Genomic DNA, 27772 nt, shown 5'->3' on the forward strand with positions numbered 1-27772 from the left:
ATCTGATGATCTTGATGAAGGAGAATGATTGATGTTTGTGCCAATTCTCGCATAATAATCTTTCAGCATCCTTATTTTAAACATGTTTAAAGCATATTTCACACATTCACAACTTTCAGATATTGCCCTATTAGATTTAATGAGAAAGTTGTTTAAAGGCTGATAAATTGTATGAAAGAAAGAAAATCATTTTCCCCAGGATCTATCTATTTTTTAATATATGGAAGATGGAATATGACAAAGCACAATGTTGCCTAATTATATTTAAGAGGTTAAGTGGTCATGCATTTCAGCAGGTGAATTAGGTAACAAAATACATATCAAGAGGCCCAGAACAAGATATTCAGGGAGTTAAGTGAACAATTTATGTATTTTCTTTCTTATTGGCTGAATATATTAATTTCATGATATTATTTAAGCAATCAAGTCTTTATGTACTAGACATTACACTGTTCTTAAAAGTCTTTATTTATGATATTTTAGTTATATTAGTTGTTTTTTCAAAGTTTAAATATATCATATTCTAATACTATATATCAAGGGCTATTGTTTCTAACAGAAGATGCAAATTTTAAAGACAATCTTACTAATAAATTAAAGTATCTGGATAAATCAATCCAACTATAACAATCATAGTGCTTTGAGATTACAATGTACATTGATATCCTCTGCAAAAGGGGTCATAAATATTTATATTCATTTATCTATGCATTGATATATTAAGTAAAGTTATAATCCTAAATATACAGAGAGTGCTGATAGAAATAAATGAAATTTATTCTCTATGTGTATGATATGGACAGATGTTTTTAAAAGTGATGAAAATTCAGCTATGTGTGTGCTACTTAAGAATTGTGCTGATATATCTCTCAAAGAGTGATTTTATGATCTATCAACATTTTCTATGGGAATATAATGTACAAAATCTAGTTTCAATACGAGCTATGATTTTATATATTTAAGCAAATGGCTTGCTTTAAAATTGTGTCTTTAACCTTCACTTTTTTCTTATAAAGTTCAATGAGAATGGGTCTACTCATGTATGACAATTCAATTTTCCCTTATTTTTGTGTCATACTGAATACATGGAATATTTCCTTATCTGTTTGTGTAATATCAGCACTTTGAAAACAAATGATTTCAATTTTAGCTTCATGTATTCTGAAATCGGTTCTGAGGTTTGTAAATATATATAGAATACTTTAGAATGTAAATACATAGAGGAGTTAACATTTTTATAAACAAATGTACATTCATTTCTTATATCATGGTTAGAAAATAATTTGCCAACTATTCTAATATGGATTCTTTTTTTTGTTGTAATAGCTTACCTAAGCTGTTGTTTTATTCAATGAATTTTGGAAGACACTCTGTTTGGCCTTTCAGTATTTTTATCAATGATTGTTTGTTTGCTCAACAAAGAATAAACATAGTCTTTCAAATTTAGAAAACTTAAATCAGTTATTGCTTCTTTTTTGTGCGCTAATATGTCATGATGATTTACTAAGCTGAGAAAGTGTGTCGGTGGATGATTTGAGACCAAGGTCCTGTTACATTCAAATGTATAATCAATAACACAATCAAGCATAAATGTTAAAGTCAATGGAAAACCATGTTACAAAAAATACGATCGATTTTAAATATCACTTCAGAAGGAGAGAAGATGACATATTGCAGAGAGAGAGAGAGAGAGAATGCGAGGGAGGAAAATGAGAGAATAATAAGGAAGAATAGAGAGGAGGATCAAGAGAAAAATTCACAAGATAAAACAAAGAAAGGGAAGGGAAAGACGAAGAGAGGGGAACAAGAAGAAGGGGGAAATAAAATCAAGAAGAGAAGGATCGAGTATTACGAAAAAGGGCAAGAGAAAGAAGAATAAAAGAAAAGACGCAAAAAGGAAAGATAAGAAAAGGAGAATAACCTTTGTTTGAAGAGCCGGGTAAAGATCAAAGAGATCTAGAGAAGAAGAAGAAAGATATGAAGAAGAAAAGGTAGAATGACGAAAAAAATGAAGGCGATGGGAGAAGAGAAGAAGCAGAAGTCCTATTTATATGATTAATTTACAGTCATTTTTTATACACTTCTTTTCAAGAAAAAAATATTCACATTATTCCTTTTTACCAACACCAAGTCTACAATCTGTGAATACAAACACTTCTGCAGGCATATACGTGCAATCCAAAAATATAAATGCTATAACTATATACTTTTTATACCGCATGTACAACGGTTATTTGGAAACACTGCGGATGTTTAGATGACATTACGAATTTCCGACGATCAATTCAGTATCCGTGCAATACGAACGTTGCATCATTTTGAAGAAAAATAGAGGGAAACAATTTCTAGATACATGACATAACCATCTGTCCCCAAATTATATCCTTCTTAAAAAAACAATACTTTTCATACCTGCCAAACCTTACAGCCAAGAAATAGGAACAAACTACTGAGAAATTTCCAGAAATATGAACATTCATTAATTTCCTGTTCAGTTAGTCTAAATATGTTTTTCACAGAAATTCGAATAACATGGGTCAAAATGGCAATTTTCTTTTCCCCAAAACGGGACTATTCGTATTTAATAGGGGCGCTTGGCAGGGTATGTATTTTGAACTGTTTCTCATGAAGTGATTGCGCTAGACTTGCGGGTAACACTTAAAATTATATTTTACATCGATCGATCGTTCTGAAAATCTAATTTATCAATATAAGTTTTACAAGACGTAGGCCTATGAGTAAACCTAATCACTTAAAGGAGAAGTTCACCCTGTCGATAATCTAAAAAAACAACATATAGAGAAAATACTGATTAAAATCCTTCAACGAATAAGAAAGTTATGGATTTTTAATAAAGTTTATAATTTCTGATATCATGCGACAGGGCTGGCTTAGCTTCCCCATATCCATTTTATACTGATGAATACAAATGTTTTTCTTTTAGAAGGGGATGTGGAATGATGTGTCTGATGATATATTGAATGACACGACATTTTCTCCTGCGACAATTTCCCATGCTTAATTTCATCTCAGATGTAGGGTTAGGGTTAGGATTGTAATAGGGTTTTGTTAGGTTTTATATAGCGCATAGTGTTAAATACAAGTTGGTCAATCGATTACTAATAGTCTGTGGAATTTAGAGCGGAGCATTTGTCGCCGGAGCTAATGTCATGGAACCGGTATATCGTCCTCGCAAAATTACTTTCAGTTATTTTTTTTTGAGGGAACAGCATTTTGATAATTTATATCACACGACATATAGAAGCTGCTCGTCTGTGACGCCACAAAGAAGAAGAAGCAGAGGATTGAAGAGGAGGAAGAAGAGAAAAGAATAATGAATAATGAATGAATGAATAAGGAGGGGAAGGAAAGGAAGTGGAAGATGGAAATTACTTGAAAAAGAGAGAGGGAGAAAAAAGGGGACTGACGGAAGGAGGAGAACTAATGACAATTAGGAAACAAATTCAATAAAATTTTATTTTTCATTTGTTTAATCACGGTTAAAACGCCAGCTATCAATAGCTGCTTTTCAGCAAGTCCGTGGACAATGCAAAATAATGCAAACATGAAAATGCGTTTAAATGGAGTAAATGCATTCACTAATGCTAGAAGAAAGCTAGAAAACAAGAGGCGTAAAACACATTTTTTACCACTTTCTAAAGACTCCATAAAATACACGACGCATGCACTAAATGTCTCACACTAAGAAATAAAATCAAGCCATATAACCAGTGTTCGTAAAAGGCACGTACGATCATCTCAACTTACAAGAAAACGTTATCAGGAGAAAAGCCTAAACGGATGAAAAATGAATTATCTCATCTGTATTTTTCCCGGTTAGGTTTTATTCTACATGGAAATGGCCCGGGGAAATGGCTTTAAACAATTAATGGAGTGTTTATGAATAGAAGAATAACGCAAGTCCGTGATAGTTCATTTCGAGTAGGCCTAAATAAAAAACAAAACGGAATGATTTTTGTTCACAGTGTACGTCCAATGAGGTTTTGGGTAATTCTTTTCATTTATTTTGGGCACTTTGGGATGAGTTCATATCTCAATTTGACCAAGAGATAAATTGGAATGTTCTTATTTTATAGTCGTATACTCAACTGCATTGCACTAAAACGCTTTTTTATCACGGCGCCATATTCTTAGTATGCTCATTGGAAATGCAGCAAAAAATGGATCCCTATTATGTCCTAGCTAGCAGACAAATTGCTTTTCTCTAGCTCTGTCTTCAGTTTATGAATTATTCCCTCTTCCTTTCCTTAACAAATCTCCGTGAAAAACCACTTCAATATTCAAAGGAGCCATCTACTAATACGAATCTATCTGGGTTTTACAGTGAGGCCATACCTCCTTGTTGATATGCGTGATCATTTATTTTTTCTTGGAAAGTCATTTCAAAGGCTAGAGCGGAGGGCAGAAAGGATTTATTACTTTGCCAAGCAGCTTGTCAGAAAAGGCCAAGGTGAAATTCATTGCTTGAAAGAAACAAAATTACCATTAGCAGTAATATACTCTGGGAATTTTAAAGATTTTTTTAAATTAACTTCCAAAATCGAATAGGCCTAGATAAATAACCTTGGTCAAGTTCGAGACAAATGAAATAAATCTTTTTGAGATGTTTCCGACAATCATACTTTATGCTTGACATATTATTATGATAAGTAACGAGAAAATGTTGACACAAACTATAATTGGAACGATACAGAGAACAGCATAATATGCCCATATGAAATATACTGACGAAGGTGGGGCTGCCTACCCCCCCCCCCCCAATATAGTATTAATTTTACATTTGATATTTCCAACATCACAATCATCCAGTTTCCTTTTACTTGCCAAGATTATGTAAGAAAAAATCTTTAAAGGATCTTTTGGTTTGTCCATGATTTTTTTCAAAATGAGTGAAGTCTCTAAAAATTAGCCCTTTATATTTTCAATATATATATATTTTTTTTTGCCTAGTTTTTTTATATTGCCAGGTGAAGCGTTCCACTTCTTAAAGAGAAATTCCAGTAATTGCAGTAAACACTGATTTCATCAGAAAGTCTGTAAAACCAGGCTTAATTGTCAGTATATCATCGAGGATCTAGATCTGGTACAGTTACATGAACTGAACTTTGTGAAATCTTAAAATCTACGCTGAAAAATGTTCACACTGAAGATCGCCAACACAGATAGGCACACGTGGGACAGTGTATTATTATTGCTGGAATAAAGACCCGACGGAAGTGACCGAATCCGCGCTTATTTTGCTTATTTCTCAGCAATAACACAATTTCTTCCAGAATCCTTTGGCACATATTTTTTATTCATACAAACAGACACTTGGGTGGTCATTATATTAGATTCTGTAAAAAGTCATTTTGAGATCGTTACCAAAACTGGAATTTATCTTAAGGAAGAGAGGGAAAATGCTCAAGGTATATAAGAAAAGTTGAATAAGATTCATTTCTAACCACCTTCTCCTCGAGATTATAGCTTGTATTATATATATAGCCAGTCAGATCTAGGAAGGAATTATCATCTAAAGAAAAATCTTCCCATATGAAGTAAAATATGAAACGTGTTTACATTTCATAACTTTAGAGAATTGACATTTAAAAATACAATATTTATGAGCTTTGCAATAATTTCATAAAGGACAAAACCACAGGTTTCATTATTTCATATTCATCATTTTAAGCCAGGAATGATTAAGTGTAGATTTTTGTATGCATACTCTCATCAATATTTCTCACAGTGATCCATACAGAAAAAAAATTACACCCACGCACGAACAAGGGAGGTATCACTTCTGGTAGTTATAATAGACACATAAGGAAATAATGCATTAAAAAATGCATAAATTCTGAGCATATTCTGCCTTCACTCACATCAAAGAGACCCACGGAAAGTAAATAATAAATACAGATCATATAGTTTTGTAGAATTCATTTATTACATTAATTGTCCTCCAAAATATCACCAAGGCAACTGTATTCCGTAATAGTTTTGTGACAGGAGATGACGGATACATACATATCTTTCAGTGCATTGATTGTTGAATTTGAACGCCTGGGCATGGGTTATAATTAGATCGTACTTGGCATAGTGGCCAAGGGCAGACTGTCAGGCAGACAATAGTTTGATAAAGATTGATAAACAGCACAATTGGAAATACTACAGTGTGTGTGTGAGAGAGAGAAAGAGAGAGAGAGAGAAGGGGGGGTGACAAGAGAAGACGAGAAATGGAGACAAAGAAAGAGAGGCAGATAGTTAAAACATACATGTAAGACATGCAGGAGAAAGAGAATATGGGAGAAAATGGCAGAGGTGAGAGAGAGAGAGAGAGAGAGAGATTAAGATAAAACAAATGAAGCGAGTTTAATAGACTGGCAAAACAGGAAACAAATTGCATGATAAATTGAAGAATGGCCTCATTATGCATGGAATAATTACAAAATGCCATGTGACTATGACTACACTGACGACTATTCAGTTTGACCACAAAATGTTGCAAAATCACAGAAAAGTTTAGACAACTATTATTCATCAGATTATCATAGGCATGTACTGTACCCCCCATCTCTTTAAAAATCACTTAAATTCCTGTTTGCGTGCATTATAAAACACAACACTGCATTGGTATTGTGTAAAGTAGACGTGCTTTACAACGTTCTGATCAATAAAATTGCACATTAAATATCATCTGTGCATTGGCATGAAAGCATAACTTTAAGTCACATTTAACATTCCCCACAGAAGAATTTTTTATCAATACATGCAGTCTAAAATGTTTCATAACAAGGTTTGATGTTGGTCTTTGGTTGATGGCAAAGCTTACCTGCACAACACCAGATTGATACAAAATTGCAATATCAAAATGATTTTTAACTGAGAAGGACAAGCATACTTCATAATACCACTCAACATGATTGGATTCCAAAACAACACAGAAATGTGGCGATTGTGTAACATGGTAGTAAACAATCCTGTTACTTACCATTTAAATGATAGTGTGTTTTTCTGTGTTTTTCTGTGTATTTTTAATAATCCGTCAAGATATTTTGATGATCCAACTTGAACTGGGGCCTAATTGCAGAAAGTGTTGAATGCAAAACATAACTAAAAAAATTGAGCACAAGTCTAAAATGTGTAATTCTGATTGGTCAAAATTCAAACTGCCTTTGATATTTTTGAGGTGCAATTCATTTGAACTCTTTCTTTAACCGGCCCCAGGTCTCGTTATTCCAAGTTTCTATTGTAGGAACAAGTATTAACAAGTTTGGAATATAACAATGTCAATGGTGCATGTATTATTTCAACAATCTGAATGTTCTCAAAAGCAAACTATATACAGGTGTCCATATGACATGAAGACCTGTTCAACAAATTTGCAAGTGGATAGAATAAAAACTCAATACATGACAATCAAATTTAAAAATAAAATTTGTGGATTTTGAGCATATGAGTATGATCAACGGACCGATTTTAAGTAAACTCGCAGCAAAATTATGTATACTTATAGTTGTAATTGTTACAATCTGAAAGCTACAAGACATATTAACATTCATAAAGTTATATCCAAATCAGAAGGTCAAAGAAAACTGCAATTACTGTGCACATAGTGCAGAAAGATGTGACGATCTATTTTGGAACCATTCCTGATCACTGAACATTTAAAAGCTCAGAACAAAGAAATATGTTTCCTTATTCATTAGAAAATCTGAGGATTTATTCACAAAAATTCACCTTTGTGCTTTGATCACTCCTTCAGTGTACTAATTCCTATTAATTCCGATCGTTCCCGACTAATCTTCCAGGCCAGACATTTCGTTTCCACATTCCGAGATGGTATGTTATGTACACTGTATCCTTGCATTTGCCTATGGGTGCCTTTTTACAGTGTACAATTCCCATTTTCAGGCAATACTTTGGCTTTTGACACATGTTAAGTTAAGCATTTTCCCCATTCTTGTCTAAATGAAGATTGTTAACTCTTAACAATTTTACATGTACATGTGCGATCAGCATTCCTCAAAAAGACGGTTCCTGGGGATGCAACAATGTACATAGCGTCAATTCTAAATGCTTAAAACAACATCATTACATCACGTTGTTGTTTGATCAAGATCGCAATATAACACTACTCTTTTGGTAAAAGCACATGCCCAACATTTTCTTTTCTTCTGGGTCAATACAGAACACGCAATGCACTTTTGCGAATTCACCTAAACACAATACCGTAATATTAAAAACACTCTGTGGGAGTGTGTTTGCGATGATTCTGCCTTTGCTAAAGTAGCCTTAATGCACCCATGGATACTTGTCTTGGAAAAATGAATATTCTAAGAAAAAAAAAAATTTGTTGCTTTTTCACAGAAGATGGAGATGAGATTTTGATCATGCAAATTGGAGGTACATTTGTTATAGAGGGTACATTTATTTCTATTTTTTTACAATCTATTTCAGTTACATTCATGATCAATATGGCAATGGAGACTGTTAAGATGAAGCAATGAAATTTTTTTCTATTTCACTTTCATTTGTGTAATAAAGATTGAAACTCTGTAAAGTATTAAAAGGATTAACTGCTACATGTACTTCTCAAGTGAAGAAAAGTTAATGATTGGTTGCCAAGGCAACAAGATTAAGTCATGTATATTGAGAGCAAACACTGTCATTAGTCTTACTTAGAATTCAATGTATCCACGAATCTTGGAAGAGTGTAGTGAATTCTACATAGTTCTAGTTTTTAAAATGCTTGATCGCTCTCATACGGGTAGAACTGGAATTATAGCAAAATATGTGTATCAGTGAACAAACAATTCTACTTTCACAACACATTAATTTTTTATATGATGAAAGGATATTTCTTTGGACTTAAACACAACACACATATCAGCATTCTACAAATATTCAATGATTCAATATGAACTTGGTGTACATGTATAAAAATGTTGAAATACATCACAAGAGTATATGCATATACAAAACACATATAAAGTTTCTTAACTTTTCTTAAATATTAAATAAAAATAGTAATCTTACTTTGTACAATAATCAGAAAATTATAAACTTATTAAAAAATGATGACACTTCTCAAAAGTGTCTGAGTGTATTTAAAGACAATAAGATTTGTAACCTGTACAAAATTGTTTTAAGTTTCTGCTCACACAAACATGGAAAACAAAGTGGAAAAAATGACCCAAGATGAAATAACATTCACAAGTGAAAACTGAGCATGAATAAAAATGATAAGTAGGCTTAAATTAAGATTAATCTTATGATAAAAAATCAGCACAAAATAAACAAAGGAGAGATACTGAGATCTATGGAGTTGTGGATGAGGGTTCTGACTTTGTACATTTACGCCTATTCTATGGCTGATGCCAAGACTGTAGCAACTGATGCCTCAAATCCAATCTCAACTACATCCTTAATTGTAATATACCACTTCTTTCACATGCTTTTTTAAATAAAATTTACCATGTGCATAAAAGAATAGAATAAAATCTGACAAGTTTGGATATTCAACTGAAAAACAGGTAAGTCACAAAATATCTTCTTTCAAAAATCACAATGAAACAACGACATGTGCAGATGAAAAAAAAAAAACCCTCAAAATCAGGATTGTAATAAAGGACAGAATGTGTGTCCCTACATAGAAAAGTTCAATAAATAAAAACAATAAATTTGCAATTGATTATATCCTGCTATGTCAGGCATTACTGGGAAAAGGAATATTTTTAAATACATGCAGGTCTGTATTATGAATAAAGATGGGATCTGATGATTTCAACGGGTAAATTGCCAATTCGTCCACTCACCTCATGGTCTATTTCATTTAGTCTAATGCCATTCCGTCCATCAACATTTCGTCTAACAACCATTTGGTTCAATAACCATTTGGTCCAATCATCACTTTGTCTAATCACCATTTCGTCTATGACCATTTCGTCTCATAACCAGTTGGTCTAATAATTTCATTTTCATTCATTTTGCACAATTAACACTTAGCCCAAATGGTATATGGACTAAATGGCCATTGGACCAACTGGTTATTAGACGAAATGGTGAGTAGACGAATTTGCAATTAGACCATGTGGTGGATAGTGGACGAATTGATGGTAGACCAAATAATAGTAGACGAGTTGGCAATTGGATGAATAGGCATTAGACGAATAGGAAAGAAACCTTTCAAGGCATGGGAGAAATGGGGTCGTAATGTGTTTGTCAATATAGATAAAATTAAATATGACATGCAGTTCATAGACTGCTATTATAATTCTTTCAAAAAAGAGGTTATTAAGCTCGATTATGCATACATGTTGAAGACAGTTTCATATCAACAGTTCTCAAATTGATTGATAAGAAAAATCTTGTTTCTATTTTCTTTAACACGTTTTGTTTTCTTTATAAATCTAATTGAGATGCAGCATTTTATTTATCTCGTCTATTAATTTACCGAGTTGTCATCCACATTATAGAAGCTATAAATGAAACATCCAAATACATGAACATAATGCAAGTTAAAACGTAATCAAACATATTTTATGATGATTGGGTTCAGCCAAACCCCTCATATCTCAACAATGCAAAACGATGTTAAAATAATTTCAAAATCGATATTAAAAATAATTTTCAATATTAAACATCAGTAGTACTGAATAAATACACTGCACAAGAGGAGGTTATTTGAAGTATAACCCATTTGTTATTTGTATCTATATTCTCTGACATTTAGTTCCATTATATGATTTTTGTGAGGTACTTATAATCATACCAAAAAAAAAAAAAAACCCTTTAATACAGGTACATGAACCCTACAATGGGCAACTGTTGAGTCTATCATGTCAACCTAACTGTTTTGATTTCAACCTTCACAAAAATTATTAACATTTATCCATTAATGCAAGAAATTTAATTTACTGTATTTACTTCCGAATCATACTTGTACATTGTATCCAAAGTAATACATCTTTTAAAGGACAAATTATCAACTCTTGGAAGTTTATACTGTCTGAGATAGGTCCAAAATCCTTTGACCAGCAAAAAGTACAAGTTTTACCATTTTTGGTATTACATGTAACTTGTCGAGCAATAATATTCAGTGACCCCCCCCCCCCCCCCCCTCTTCACCCTCTCCCAGGAGGAAGATCATTTACAGATTTCAGATACATGTAAAATACATGTAGAATCCAACAGTTTTACATTCAGAAAAAATATTTTCAAACATTGCACTTGGGAAAGCTTTTCAAATTTCAAAAAGTCATATGACTAAAGGGGACTACATGTATGTGACAGTGATTACCTCTTTGACCAACCAGCTCAAAGCTACAAAAAGACAATGTAACATGCCAGAAAAGTCAGTTGGGCTCTAAATATTAAACAGTTTTCTTCTTCTTTTAATCTCTCCCTGAAACCTCATATGACACATAATCTTTCCTCCATACATGTAGATGCTGAGTTCTCCTCCTTATTCATGCAAAAAAAATATATATATATTTTCCCCCCAATTAGAAGATTGTGCGTCAAGAATGAGAAATCTAAAATCCATAATATTTATATGGGCTTTGGTCGATCAATTTTGTCAAATTAAATCATAAAATGTGCTCTTCTAATTGGGATACTTATGAAAATTATTTTTAAAAACTTATTGTAGGCTTTGAGTCGGGTGATCACATCTTCCAGAAATTAATATGAAGTTTGACAATTCTGAAGTGCATTACAATACTTCAAGGGGAAGGGTGTATCATAACGCTGTTTTTATTAAAGAAAGTTACAAATGCCTTTATTAACAGATGGGATATGGAAAGCGATTGTTCTTCAACCAACCATTTTTAGTTGCATTATATTAAAGTTCTTGAATAAGTACCATTCTCCCTATGAAAACATATTTTTATGCCAAGTCTACAGTACATGTGTATGACTATATTTTGCCGTGTTTCTGTGACTACCGGTATATTTTGCAATAAATTCACAGGAATTTCATTTGAAGTACATGAAAAAATTAATGAGACTTCAGCCAAAGTTTAGGCTCTAATTTGGCACTTAAACTTCCAGATAATCATAAGAGCAGTTTATACATGTACATGTAGGTGTAATTTTATGAAACACATTTTAAAACATTCCAAAGTTATAGAAGGTTTTTGAGTCTGAATATTTATGTGGATTTTAGCATTGAAACATGCATTCTACAAATAATTAAGGGCTACATAATGTGGAAACCCATTAATAAATATATCCAAGTACCAAGAAGTACAAATGCATTCTTTGGATTCTGATAACTTAATCTTCTGTATCAAAGATAAAAATGCGTTTAAATATGATCATGTTTTGACCAAGGTTTGTAAAGAATAATCCCTGCATGTCATTACATTTCCTGCTTTAAGAAAAATACGTTACAACAAGATGCTGCATAATACGCACATCTACATTTTATACTCTTCCGTGCATGTTATTATGGAAGTCTCCCAAGTTTTTTTCTTTGTTCACAAAAATATCATACTAATAAAATAAGAGAGTAAGATTCTTGGTCACTGGAATATCAGTCAAACAAAAGTAACTGCTTATTTTGAAACTAATGTCAGCAATTGAAAGGGCCATGAAGAAGCAAATGGAGCACCTTGCATTAGGAAAAAGGAGAAGACACAAATAAAACAAGTGAAAATGAATTAAAAATATGGGTATCCCTAATATTCTTTTTACACTAGATGAGTTTCCTCTTGGTCGTCATCCTCCTTTCCACCTTGATTTTCGGTTTTCAATCTATCATTTTCATATTCCACAAAGTCATCAAAAAGGCTAGGCCAGGCTTCGTTGTCGTCATAGTTACTGAGATTATCTTTAATGACCTCTACAAAGTGCAGAAACATCTGCCATGTGTCTCTTGATATACCTTTAACATGGTTAGCAGTCAGGAAATTGCACCAGCGATCTAGGATAGGGGGTTGTCGGTAGAAGAAGACAAGCTTCCATAGAGGTATTGCAATCTCACAAGGTAAAGTTCTCTGGCCCCCTTCAGTGTCCAAGCCAAAGCCGAATGTGTACCGATAAAGATCCTTGAACATGGCTTCATTCGTCTTGACCTCGTGTCGCAGTTCTGGAAACTTGGCTTTGATAGCATTGATGGAGTCAGCACGTAGGGTGCGACAACCTTGGATGAATTCAGTCCGCGTGAAGCGGCACATGACTGCCGCCTGAAACTTCCATGCAATGACTAGTACTATAAAATCCTCTGGACTGACCTTAAGGTCCTGACAAAATCTTTCGGTGCCTTCCGCCAAAATGGCATCCTCAGAATTATCTTTATATTTTTCAAAGAGTTTGTTTGCCTTTCGCTCAGAGAAGTCTGACTTCATGGCTGCGTTTGTCTCTACACCGTTTTGTCGGGGGAACTGCTTGTGCGTGTCATGCGCAGGTCTGCTGTGACTACCATTATTCGAGTCCCCAGCAGGACGGAGAGGGAGGTTGCCTGCACGGCCTCCGGTTGTGCTGATATGTTGGACGTACTGAACTGGTTGGGCAGTAGGGTGCTCTATAGCTGTGGCATGATGAGGGGGCTTGGGAGGGAGTTGTGCTTTGTTCTTGCCATTCTGCTCTTCCACGTTGGTTGAACCTGGGTTGCAGACGGAGAAACACTTGCCCATGAGGGTGGCTTGGTGGATGGCGCCGGGCAAGATAGCCTGGGGACCATAGGTGAGCACTGGGGTTGTGTGGACCAAAACAAGGTCATATAGAGGAGAGGTCCCTCAAATTAATAACATCAGGACAGATCTGGGAAAATAAAAAGGTACAACAAAGTGAAAATTAATATACAAGTATGATACAAATAATGTGTACTGTACATTGTATAGCATCCAGAAACAAAATCTAATTGACAATGTATGCACATTCTTCATTCCCTGGGGAGTAATTCAGCCAGTCTTCTTGAGCCACTCACGATGGGCAAGCAAAATGACCATCCCTCTACCTCTCGTCCAACCAACTAAATGTGCATGTATATCACCAACACACAAATACTTTCTAAATCAGTTTCATTCATCCTAATGAGTCGTCCATTGAATATTGTTATGCATGAGCAGGTGCATTGCTGGAATACTGTACTCCCAGGTAGTAGAGAATGTGAATACACCCTGTATATTCTCTGTGTGTGCAAGACAGACCAAGATCCATTATTTCAGTAGTGATAAACTGTAAATTGTGGAGTTACAAAACTGTCAAAAAGTGATTGAGAAATGTTAATAATATCCAGATCATTATTAATATAAAGAACAAATCATAACAGACAATCTACATGTAGCCTACAATGTACATGTACATGTATCACAAAGACTACCCATTTTATTTTGGTTCAGAAGTGAACTTGAACCATATCACCAGCATGGAGAGTCTGTCTTTGATATAAAAAGGGGTCAAGTTACGGTTGTGTTATGATAGAGTACAGCTGCTAAAAAACCTGTACAAATACAGAGAACACTTTGTGACAAACAATATGTGTGCCACATTTTTTTTCAATTTACACTCATTAAACGGAAGGTATAGATGAAAATGGTCAGTAATTCAATAGTTCACTGGTTCAAATTGTACATAAAGTTAAGTCTGGCTAGCATGTCTTTTTTTCTGACAGATTGCCACTGCCCAGACATAATAAAATATAGCTCAATAAATTACACAATACTATCTAACTAGTGGACATTTGATTACTTAAATATAAACTTCAATCTAGAAATACAGCTGCTCCATAGCTGATCAGGATACAAAGCTTTTTTTCCAAAATAAATATTGCCTATTATTATGCAAATTTGTTTCTTTAGGTTCTATACCCCCTACATTGTACATAGAAGCATGTACTTTCTCTCTTTTCTTTCAACCCCCTCCCAAATATCTTCATCTCTCACTCATTCACCCCATCATTTTTTTTTCTTTCTTTCTTTCCTTTTTCTCTTACAATTTCTAATCAAAATCAAACAAAACAAAAGCAAAAGCTCCAACGCAGGTCAGGAGCGAGTGTAGAGGAAATCTGTTGCAATTTATTGCAAATTATTGCAATGTTATGTACCTTTATAAATATCAAAATGTGCATTTCATTCTTTAAATCTACCTGTATTCAATTCCAATAACAAGATGACCTGAAAACAGACAAAAGTTCAAACATGCAACACAAAAAATTTCATCAAAACAACACCTTTGCATATAAAAAAGAACAGCCTACACAAAATGAGCAGTGTTTATGCAAGGATGTGTTCATTATTAAAAGAAACAGGGCTTCCTGATTCCACTAAATTGCAATGTACACTATAAAGATAGCAGAGATCAAAAATTCATCCCTTTTCTCAATACAGTCATGCTTCATGGTTTGATATCCCACTGATGATTCAAAGCACGTATTATTCACTCTCCAAGTCTGCCCATCATTGGATAATTTAATGCAATCCTTCAAGTTAACACACGCGAATATACGTCAATGCCCGACTCCTCCTTCCATCAAAGGACAATGATTTGGCTCTAAAAGTATCATTTCAAACTCCCAATTACAGTTCTCATCCATGCATCCATAATACAATTTGTGCCACTGATTCTACTTGTATCAAGAAGCTCCTTGCTTGCATACATCTCCATGGGGCAGACAAGCTTGCATTGCATACTGGTATAGAAGTAAAGATGATAGATGTTGTTTTCATACCCCCCCTGCTCCTATTTTCTCACGTTTTCTCCCACATCACTAGATACAGTGGTGCTGCACTTGATTAATTAACTAGTGATGAATGATGATACTGTAGTGTATGCTTGTCATATTCATTGCAATGCATCTTGTATTCATGCTTGTTCACTTTGAACTGTGAAGTTGAACCACGATGTCATGAGGTGATGTGACAAGTTTTCTAATGATCTCTAATATTATTTTTTCCACATGTATGACACACAATGAGCAGTATGTTTTACTGGAAAATTTGCCTATTATTGCGATGGAAGACGATTACATACTATGTGGGCCTACATGTCATGTACATGTACATCTCTGACGTTCTGACTTCCGACGTGAGAACATTATTGAACTCTTACGCATGCTTGCATTGCATTAGGAATACGAAGTGGTATTAAGAGACTGTACAGCATGTTTTCATACACTCCCCTTCCTATTTTATCATGTTTTTCCCACACCACAAGGAAGTGTATATAGTGATGAATGATGATAATATAATTGTTTGTCACACTGCAATTCATGTATAATACTTTGTTCAGTTTTACATACATGTACGTAAGATCTGTGAACCATATTGAAGTGAATGTACTTTCTTTGATATAACAACACATTCAGCAGTGATGTACAGAAGCAGAAAATATATAGTGATTTTTGAAACACACAAAAAGGCCTTCTCTAGCACATGTATCATAGTCAGGGGTTGGAACCTTAAAACAGTTTTATAGCAAAAATGTAAGCCCAGAAATCTTTCATTCAAGGATTCAAATATTAAAAAAGGGAAATGTTTGCTTTATATAAAGGCAGAAATTTCTCATAGTGTACACATGTCAACACACCCGTCTGCCAACATGATTTTCCTGTTGAATGTTCAAATGGCCGGAAAATCAATTACATGCACTCTACATGCATTTCACACCTTAAATGTCACACAATGAGTCTAGAAAAACTGGAGCAAAAATATCTTTGTCTCAATAATAGGACCCCTGTGCCACCATGTTAGAATGCATGCTTTAACACTTGTTTCTTGGAACGGCAGCCTGGTAATTGATTGGGTGTACATGTACTGTATGTATGTACCCTTACATAACTGTGACTGCTCAATATCTGCATGAATGTCAAGGCAAATCTGGAAAATTAAATTGAGCAAACATCATACACGTACATCATATAGTGTTGGAAATCAATTATTCCAATTAACAACCCTTTTTTTTCAATGATAACACACATGTATAGATTCCTACATGTTATTGATTCTGATGCCTTTAATTTTAGAGAAGAAATTACCAGCATTAGACAGGCCCAGGCTATTGCTTGGGACCAAAAAGTTTTTTTTTTTTTTGGATAAGCATGGTATGTTTTAATACAGGAAGGTTGCAAAAAATGAAAATTCAGAGAAAGGGGGGGGGGGGGGGGGGGTCAGGAAATGAGACAAAATATATTAAAAGGAAAAGGGATATAATGTGCTTATACTTTATAGAGTTCATTCACTCATCTTTTTTGTTCATGTTTGACAGGATACACTAGTGAATGTAAAGGGTGAATACACCAAGAGGATGTGGAAATACATACAGAAATTGGATATTATCCTAACAAAAAAAAAACATCTGGGATACATGTACTTGCAGAATCAGAAATATGTGGTTGCGTGTTTCAGTACATATTTTGAGGGATTGTGACTAATGCTCCCTTTTGTCTACTAAACACTAAAATTTATATTTGTTACCAAGGATACAGCATAAATAAGCCCACTGTTTATGTTCAATTAATACACACACACGCCAGGTACATACATACATGTACAATGTCTAGTACATTGCGCATCAGCCATGATAACATTCATTGTGAATTTGTCAATCACATCAATAGCTTTTTTTTATAAAAATGTAAATCGCAAAAGTCTATTACCACACTGACGTGATGAGAACAGATGGCATTGTTACTATGGCAACTGTACCTCACTATTCACAGCTCCTGTAGAACTTTCTAGTGCTCTTTATAATGCAAATCAATAATATGTAATTAGGCCTACAATGTACTTGTATTTTTCATCATGTCTTGATAATTCTATATTACGCGACAGTTAGGAAGACAATCAGTTTTAATAAATTATCAGATATGTCTCACAAACAGAATAGGAAATACATGAGGACTCATGCCCTCATGACAGCCCAAATCAACCCTAAAATTCCCTCAAAATGCAAGCTTTGGAGTGACCATTCATTCTAGAGTCGCACTAAGATCTGTAACAAACAATATTCAAGATTAATTTATAGAAAATCAATATTCTATTCCTAGGTTATAGCACAATAATGATGTTTGCTTTTACTGCTTAATTGCCCGTTACCCTTAATAAAAAGTAGCCCTTACAACAAAAGAAATAGCCCCCCAAATAATTACTGCAATTGCTCCAACGTGGATAAAAAGATAGCCTCTAAAAAACAACAATAATTTCCTATCCTGCTCACCAATAATAGCCAAAAGACAAACCAAAAATTAATGAATAAAAGGACTGCACTCCTTTTGTTTAAATCATTACACATAGATTTATTTTAGATCTTAATAAAACCTTTTCAAAATAAAAGATACAAAAAGATGCTGCAAAAAGAGGAATTTTATAACAAAACAAATATTAAAATGATTAATAAAACAAATCATCTTCCATGTATAAGGAACATAATGAATTATGATCTGGCATGCAATGAAAGCTGGGGTTTTTCTGCTTTGAGCCAATCAGATGCAAGGATATTTAATAGTAGATTATAACAACAGACACAAAAAAATAAGTGTCTACATGGACATGTAAGTACGAGCATGGTACGAGATAACTTCAGTTTTATACCTTATCAAGATGAAGTTTTAAAGGGGTACTCTGCTGAAAATAATCTACATAAAAAGAGTAAAATTCACTGAGCAAGATGCTGGAAATTTTTTATCAAAATCAAAATCACTTTTTAACCGAATTGGATGGTAGAATAGTGGACCTGCATGTTATGCTGCAGCCGGAGGTCACGTGTATTAAAGGTCAAAGATCATTTTCAGTTCAACGTTAAACTTTACGTGCAAGACTCTCTTGACACATAACTCCCCAACCGTAAGTCACTTTTCAACAAAACTTGGATTGTAGATGTACTTGGGGGACCTGCATGTTATGCTGCGGTCGGAGGTCACATGGTAAGTTCAAAGGTCATTTTCAGGTCAACGTTTAAGTTTACATGCAAGCCTCTCTTATGACACCTAACTCTGCAATCTTAAAGGTCAAGTCCACCCCAACAAAATGTTGATTTGAATCAATAGAGAAAAATCAGACAAGCACAATGCTGAAAATTTCATCAAAATCGGATGTAAAATAAGAAAGTTATGACATTTCAAAGTTTCGCTTATTTTTAACAGAATAGTTATATGAACGAGCCAGTTACATCCAAATTAGAGAGTCGATGATGTCACTCACTCACTATTTCTTTTGTTTTTTATTGTTTGAATTATACAATATTTCAATTTTTACGAATTTGACGATTAGGACCTCCTTGCCTGAACCACAAAATGTTACAATAATGGAATTCCATGTATTCAGGGAGGAATGAAATTTCATTTCACCTGACAATGACGAGAAAATCAAAATATTTCATAATTCATATAATAAAATACAAAAGAAATAGTGAGTGAGTGATGTCATCAGTTCCCTCATTTGCATACCGATAACCGATTTTGCAATCGGCAACCGATTCCATTCGATTTCACCACAATCGGCAATCACTTGCCGATCTTCGATCATGCCCCTTGAAGGAAAAAAATCGAAAATAAAAAATCGGCGTAGATCTGGTTACAGTGCGTGATCGCTCAGAACATATTTCAAGATTGTTTTTGAGGCGCTAGCTATTTAGAGGTCGCATTATTCAGGGAGAAAGTCACGGTATTATCTATGGCAATGTTTAAGGGGATAGATATCTTCTCTTCCAACTCATGGTGATAGCGGATGCCGCCGTGAACTTTGAAAGGTCATATTACCGACGGAGCTCACTGCGTTACTCTCTTACATCGTTTATGATTATATACATTTTATTTTCAACCTCGTGGTGATAGCGGATGCCGCCGTGATTTTTGAAAGGTCGTATTACCGACGGAGCTCACTGCGCTACTCTCTTACCCCCTTTATAATGATATAAATCTTCTCTTCAACCTCGTGGTGATAGCGGACCCCGCCATTAACTTTTAAAGACTGTACTATTGACGGAGCTTATTGCGTTGCTCTCTTACATCGTTTATGATGATATTCATTTTATTTTCAACCTCGTGGTGATAGCGGAAGCCGCCGTGAACTTTGAAAGGTCGTATTACCGACGGAGCTCACTGCGCTACTCTCTTACATCGTTTATAATGATATAAATCTTCTCTTCAACCTCGTGGTGATAGCGGACCCCGCCAGAAACTTTTAAAGACTGTACTATTGACGGAGCTTATTGCGTTACTCTCTTACATCATTTATGATGATATTCATTTTATTTTCAACCTCGTGGTGATAGCGGAAGCCGCCGTGAACTTTGAAAGGTCGTATTACCGACGGAGCTCACTGCGCTACTCTCTTACATCGTTTATAATGATATAAATCTTCTCTTCAACCTCGTGGTGATAGCGGACCCCACCAGAAACTTTTAAAGACTGTACTATTGACGGAGCTTATTGCGTTACTCTCTTACATCGTTTATGATGATATACATTTTATTTTCAACCTCGTGGTGATAGCGGATGCCGCCGTGAACTTTGAAAGGTCGTACTATTGACGGAGCTCATTGCGTTACTCTCTTACATCGTTTATGATGATTTACATTTTATTTTCAACCTCGTGGTGATAGCGGACCCCGCCGTGAACTTTTAAAGATCGTGCTACTGACGGAGCTTATTGCGTTACTCTCTTACATCGTTTATGATGATATACATTTTATTTTCAACCTCGTGGTGATAGCGGATGCCGCCGTGAACTTTGAAAGGTCGTACTATTGACGGAGCTCATTGCGTTACTCTCTTACATCGTTTATGATGATTTACATTTTATTTTAAACCTCGTGGTGATAGCGGACTCCGCCGTGAACTTTTAAAGATCGTGCTACTGACGGAGCTTATTGCGTTACTCTCTTACATCGTTTATGATGATATTCATTTTATTTTCAACCTCGTGGTGATAGCGGAAGCCGCCGTGAACTTTGAAAGGTCGTATTACCGACGGAGCTCACTGCGCTACTCTCTTACATCGCTTATAATGATATAAATCTTCTCTTCAACCTCGTGGTGATAGCGGACCCTGCCAGAAACTTTTAAAGACTGTACTATTGACGGAGCTTATTGCGTTACTCTCTTACATCGTTTATGATGATTTACATTTTATTTTCAACCTCGTGGTGATAGCGGACCCCGCCGTGACCTTTTAAAGATCGTGCTACAGACGGAGCTTATTGCGTTACTCTCTTACCCCCTTTATGATGATAGACATCTTCTCTTCAACCTCGTGGTGATAGCGGACCCCGCCGTGAACTTCAAATTGATTTGAAAACGCTAGCTACCCAAAACATTTTAATAACATATTTCAAATCATCGTGCGTGCTTGCGTCGTCTACTTCATTTTAATTGCACTTGCGACTTTAAGATGATGCGTCGTAAGAGATCATTCCAATAATTCTTAATCGCTAGCACCTAAAAATACTTCTAAAAGATGTCCCGCCGATCGTTCATTAACCAGTGATCTATGAGAAATATTTTCTTTTTATTTTCCTTTGCGCCTTTGCTCGGAAGATGCGTCTTTCGTTTATCTTTCTAATAAAAATCACTCGGTTTATTTTAAAGCAATAACACCTCAAAACCCCTGGCTTTAAAACATGTTCCAAACGATCGCGCATGTTGGCGACTTCCATTCCAATGCATTCGTCTTTGTGACTTTGTCAGGAAGATGCGCGCGACCGCGAACAACATTTTGATGTATTCCTTTGTTTTTTACATCGCCGATTCGATTTTCGATTCGATTTCGATTTTAGAAGCTTAACTGCCGATCCGATTTTTGATCCGATTTACAACGCATATAACTCTTTTGTGAAATGAAGCGAAATTAAAAAATGTCATAACTTTCTTATTTTACATCCGATTTTGATGTTATGCTTGTTGAATTTTTCTCTTTTTATTCGAATCAAGTTTTTGTTGGGGTGGACTTGTCCTTTAAGTCACTTTTCACCCAAACTTAGATTGTAGATGAACTGTACTTTATATAGGAGACCTGCATGTCATGCTGCGGTCAGAGGTCACATGGTTTTTAGGTAAAAAGTCATTCACTTTTCAACCAAACTTGGATAGTAGATGTACTTGGGGGACCTGCATATTATGTTTTGGTCGGAGGTCACATGGTAAGGTCAAAGGTCATTTTCAGGTCAATGTTTATGTTTAAGACTCTTATGACACCAAGAACTCTGCAACCATAAGTCACTTTTCACCCAAACTTGGGTTGTAGATGTACTGAGGAGACCTGCATGTCATGGTGTAATCAGAGGTCACATGGTAAGGTCAAAGGTCATTTTGAGGTCAATTAATATGAAACACAACTCTGCAAGCTTAAGTCACTTTTCCCCCAAACTTGGGTTGTAGATGTACTGAGGAGACCTGCATGTCATGGTGCAATCAGAGGTCACATGGTAAGTTCAAAGTTCATTTTGAGGTCAACATTAAAGTTTACGTGCAAGACTCTTATGACAAATGTTGTTCCATCCCAGTTATTTCACAATGAAGTTTTGATACAATTCTGTTGCATGCCTTCGCAAATCACGGTATTTCTGATTATTTTCATAAGTGGGCGAGACACAAAATCGCTTATGTCTTGTGTTATTACATGAAATCATAATCATTTTATATTTTTATACAGTGTACATGTGTGAATGATATGTTTTCCTTGTAACAAAATAAGTTGCAGTCATGAGCATCTGTCATTTCATTAGTATATTGCATTCTTTGTGGACAGAAAATATTACAATTTCAATATAATTTTATATAATAAAACACAAATGAAATTCAAGCGGGGATATGATATCATCAGCTTTCTCATTGCATATTCATGAGGACAGGCATAGAACTGTAACACCGAATTATTGCAAAGCTTTAAAATGTCTTAACATTGTTATTCCTTCTCCGATGTTGAGCGTCTTATTTGTCTGATTTTACTTTATCTGTTCAAATCATATAACTCGCAGCCTGGACTACCCCTTTAAGTCTATTCAGGTTCCAAATTTAAATTAGAAAAGGATCATCTACATGTAAAATCTTACAAGTCTACGATACTACTCTCCACAGAGTTCACCAAATACAATGAGTAATACCATGATGTTCTGTATTCAGTACATAAAAAACCAACAATCAGTGCAAGGAATCCTGATTTACAGTAACTCTACAAAAAAATTATGCATGAAGTGCCCGAGCTGTCCTTCCTGCGATCGTAACCTGACATCATGGTAAGTCAAGACTTGGGGGCCAGCCGAAGAAAGGGCCGATCTTTGTGGGTAAGGTGATATACCCGCCGCAGGGCTAGGAAGATGTCTTAATCGGAGTTCGGCATGGCACACGCCACGGATGCACAGGTGTCTTGAGTCCCCGTTAAATGAAATTAAGATGATGAGAAGAATTCCATTTCTACTACCTTCGCCATGGGAATGGGGATGACTGTGATATATACTAGTATACCGGTATATATTTTGTTTTACTTGTGACTCTGCCAAGTATTGCAAAAAAGCAAAAATGTGACATTGTGTTCCTTTGAACTATTTTCTGTCTTGATGCTTCTGTCTTGAACTTGGAAGTAAGATGTATGACTGTTTGTTAGGTACGCCTATAGATAATTAGACCATTATTTGGATTATGTAATGTAACTAGTAGAAATTGGTTTAAATTCTTTCGTTCTTTGTCCAAGACCTGACAATGTGTGATTGTTCCTTGAACTGAAGTGAAATACATACATGTACATGTATACATTCCCATTTCCTTTTCACTTATTACCCCATACATACATGTAGTGCTCCCCCCACCAAAAAATGTTTTTTTTTTTTCCACCTGCTGATCAAACTAGCATCCATTACTCATAATAATCTACATGTAATGTGTATTATGTATGTATCTCTTCACAATTTTTCATTTCTCTAAATTCAATCTACAAAGAATTGCTTCTAGAATCTATAACTTCTGTACATGTACCAACATAGACACTAAAGGAGATGGAAGGTCTTAAACTATTTGATCACAAAGTCTCAAAGAACTACATGTACATGTATAAAGAATCTTTGGCTACATTTAATTTTTCTAGTTGTAAACATTTCAAAACATGTTTCCAATAAAGGCTTTTCAAACAGATTAAAACAAATAAAAATAAAGTTTATGAGCTCATCACACAGTAAGAAAACTGGCCTTGTCCCTGACATCGTTTCACCAAAGGTGGAGGTGTCATGACAGGTATTATGGCCCCAACTTTTTCATGCTTTTTGTTTTGTGTATTGCCGCTGTGTATTATGGCTTATACATCTCCTTAGCTGCAGAAACATGTTTTACATGTACATGTAGCTCAAACCTGTTTCAGTTCGCACAAATTTGCAACATAAAAACCCATAAAAGTATGCATTTATCAAATCAATACCAACTGCAAAAATACCCTGAAACCTCAATTCTTCAAAAAAGGAGTAGCTATCGGTTGCTACATGTATACACAAACTACTTTTTACTAAACAGTTTTGATGGTCTCCGCTTGAAGCTGACGTCGAAATGGAAATAGACCACACAACCAAGAGGAGCTGTTTTCCTTTCTGCATAAAGTGTTATTCCAACCCATAAACCTGGCAATATACTTGGTATTTACATCGAGAGAAGTTTCCACATAGTCCTCACGTTCATGTGTTTAGCCAAACACTCAATATGCATGCAGCATCAAGATTGCCCAGCTCTCATTTCATGTAAGCATGAATAATGGCACAAAGGGGCTGTTTTGACAGGCCAATTTGGGTAAATAACTCAATGCAGCCTCCAGCTACTAATATCTACCATTAACACATAGATACCCCCCCCCCCCTCCATCCAAAAGACAAAACAGGCTAAAAGGGGTTCCATGTATGTAGTGACTGTACATGTATGTGATGAACCTCCCGATGGATTTATTCATGTATATAGGCCTACTGCACATGAGGTTATGTAGCTAATTGGAATTTTAGTACAAGCATCAAGTTGATGATTCCAGCCTGGACAGAAAAGTGGGAGAAGTGGTCGAAGGAGGGGGGGGGGGGCAAATCGTGTACAGGTAGAACGTTCTTGAAGCCTCATACAGACCTTTCATATTTCCCCTGCCCTGAGCCCATGGCATGAATCCGTGCAGTGCGCTTTTTTGTCCATGTAGATCAGGCTTGATTCTTCTTTATTACACAGGATGAATCAACAGAAAACCGAAAGACAAAATACATGTAGAAAAAAAAGGGAAGGTTTGAGACATTTTCATACAAAGGATTCCAAACGCAAACTTGATTCATTAACCAAAAACTCCAGTAGAGTTTAGATTAAAAAAGAATGTATTTTTTATCGATTTCTCACAAAATGACTGTCGCAATTTCATATTAAAAACAAACATTTTTTCTATTGCTTTTGATGAGTGTATTGTCACACTTGAATACTCTTGAAACTAAAGATTCAAAATAAAAATGAATGCAAAGTTATTATTGTGAAATAACTAAGAAATTTCAAGTCAAAGTTTTACTTTATTATTCATTTGCTTGTTAAGTCAGCAGCAACTTGAAGACTAAATAAAAGAGTCCTCCCTCAAAACTACACAATGAATCATGAGCCAATAGCACTTCTCATTGTCAGTCCCATTTGATTAAGTGCTTGCTTTAAAGACGATATATGAATTCATGCTTGGAAACACAAATATTGTGACAGGAAAATAATCAATTTCTGACCAAATAAAAAAGCTGCCTTGGTTGACTCACAAGGAATTATAAAACAGAAGACTGACATCATAGACTGTAAACATTTAACCTCTACCAGAGCCTGAGTTTATCCATAGAGCTATAATAGAGCTGTATTAAATAGCTCTATGGTTTATCTATAAAGGGACCCTTTTTAAAGTTCACACACAATAATTAAAGGTGAAGTCCACCCCAGAAAAAAAGTTGATTTGAATAAATAGAGAAAAATCAACATGAATAATGCTGAAAACTTCATCAAAATCGGATGTAAAATAAGAAAGTTATGACATTTTAAACTTTTGCTTATTTTTCACAAAACAGTTCTATGCTCAACTCAGTGATATGCAAATGAGAGAATCGATGATGTCACTCACTATTTCTTTTGTTTTTTATTGTTTGAATAATACAATATTTCAATTTTTACGAATTCAACAATTAGGACCCCCTTGCTTGAACCACAAAATGTTAAAATAATGGAATTACATGTGTTCAGGGAGAAATGAAATTTTGTTTCACATGACAATGACGAGAAAATCAAAATATTTCATATTTCATTTAATAAAATACAAAAGAAATAGTGAGTGGATGATGTCATCGGTCCCCTCATTTGCATACCAACCAGGATGTGCATATTACTGTTTTGAAAAATTAAGCGAAACTTTAAAATGTATAGCTGACTAGATATTCCTGCTAGTTTTTTATGGGTACTGTTCATGATTTTCTGTTTTCATTTGGAGATTTAGGTGATGTCCACCCTGACCTTATGTACATATGGACTCATAACTACGAGCAGTCAACAAGAGTGCGCTCATCATTGCCAGATTCCTCATCTAGTACTAAACTTGAAATATTTAGGTAGGTCCATGCTTGAAATGATCTCTCCAGATGAACTTTGATGTTGTCAACATCTTCGTTCTAAACTTTCAAATTATTACCTCTGTGAGGCTTCGACCTTTTAATGTAAATTATACTGTAAATAAGTCATGAAGAAAAAACTATAACAAAAATAAATAAAAAAATACTGTATTTTTGCAAGCTTCTATTAACTACTAGTATTGACTTGAATACTGGATTAAGACTATTCCAGGAAGAACATCACATGTGCTTTAGCATTTAATAAAATAATGGGAAATACATGTAGCAAATGTGATATTTCATTTCCTGATACAATAAAGATTCAAGATTGAATACATACATTACATTGTACATGTACATACAGTACATGTGAGTGAAAACTTCACATCTCTACTCCAGGTATGATACATGCACATGAACATCAACATACATGTACCTCTGGAAATAGAGTCTCATGGGTAATCAACACGTACATGACCCTGTCTGTAGAAGACATCATCTTGAGGTCTGCAGTGCACATTCACAAATATGGGTCTCCATCAGCCATCCTCGTACAAATGTCTGTGTGTCAAAAACCCCATCCTCATCAGTCATGATGAGGCAATTCCCATTAAGTGGAATGTGACCTTGAGCAACGACCTTGGAAAATGACCTTCGGCAATGAATGGAGTACATTTGGGATCCATGCTTTGAAGAGCGAGTAATAAATTATAGCACTTCCATCATGATACAAAGAAACGTAAATCACCAAGCCATGTCATGATAACAACATGCGAATCACCATTAATTTGAAAAAAGGCCCCATTTTTTTTTTTACTTGGGTTGTTATCTCAGGTATTGAAAGTTTGAAACTCACGAAAAAGCAACCAATAACACACTTCATTAGCAGCACGGGTTGTCTGACCAGGTTTATAGATTAGTTCCCCCTGTATGGCTGGATACAGGTCATAAAAAAAAGATTGTTGCAATTATTGAACCCAGTCTGATGAAAACAGGGCTAGCACAACAGCCTTGGAAAGCAGTTGTTTATTGCAACGAGTTCATGTAGACGTCTCATATTACCAAGTCAAATGGTGGAAATAATGAACTTCAGTGTGTCATTTCACAAAGTCATAAAAAAGAGTTCACTGACATCTCACTAGAATGCAGCAACCTTGACCTTCTGCATAGTCTAGAGAATATTCAAATGCACAATAAAACCATGATTCTCATCTTTCTATCAGAGGGACGCGAGTTCAAATCTCTGCCAAGA

At 35.0% G+C, this 27772-nt stretch overlaps 1 protein-coding gene across 1 annotated transcript; it reads right to left on the bottom strand.

Annotated features, from left to right (window-relative positions):
• Positions 1 to 5925: 5925 nt before the first annotated feature.
• Positions 5926 to 13763, bottom strand: LOC129269370 (DCN1-like protein 3). Its single transcript, XM_064105664.1, has one exon. The coding sequence runs from the start codon at positions 13638 to 13640 to the stop codon at positions 12696 to 12698; it is 945 nt and encodes a 314-aa protein (XP_063961734.1). The 5' UTR covers positions 13641 to 13763; the 3' UTR covers positions 5926 to 12695.
• Between the last annotated feature and the right edge of the window lie 14009 nt (positions 13764 to 27772).

Source organism: Lytechinus pictus, chromosome 10 (assembly GCF_037042905.1).
Source record: "Lytechinus pictus isolate F3 Inbred chromosome 10, Lp3.0, whole genome shotgun sequence".
Taxonomy (NCBI): Eukaryota; Metazoa; Echinodermata; class Echinoidea; order Temnopleuroida; family Toxopneustidae; genus Lytechinus; species Lytechinus pictus.

Coding starts and splice junctions, on each gene's coding strand:
- LOC129269370 (XM_064105664.1), bottom strand. CDS start 13,640: ATGGGCAAGTGTTTCTCCGTCTGCAACCCAGGTTCAACCAACGTGGAA.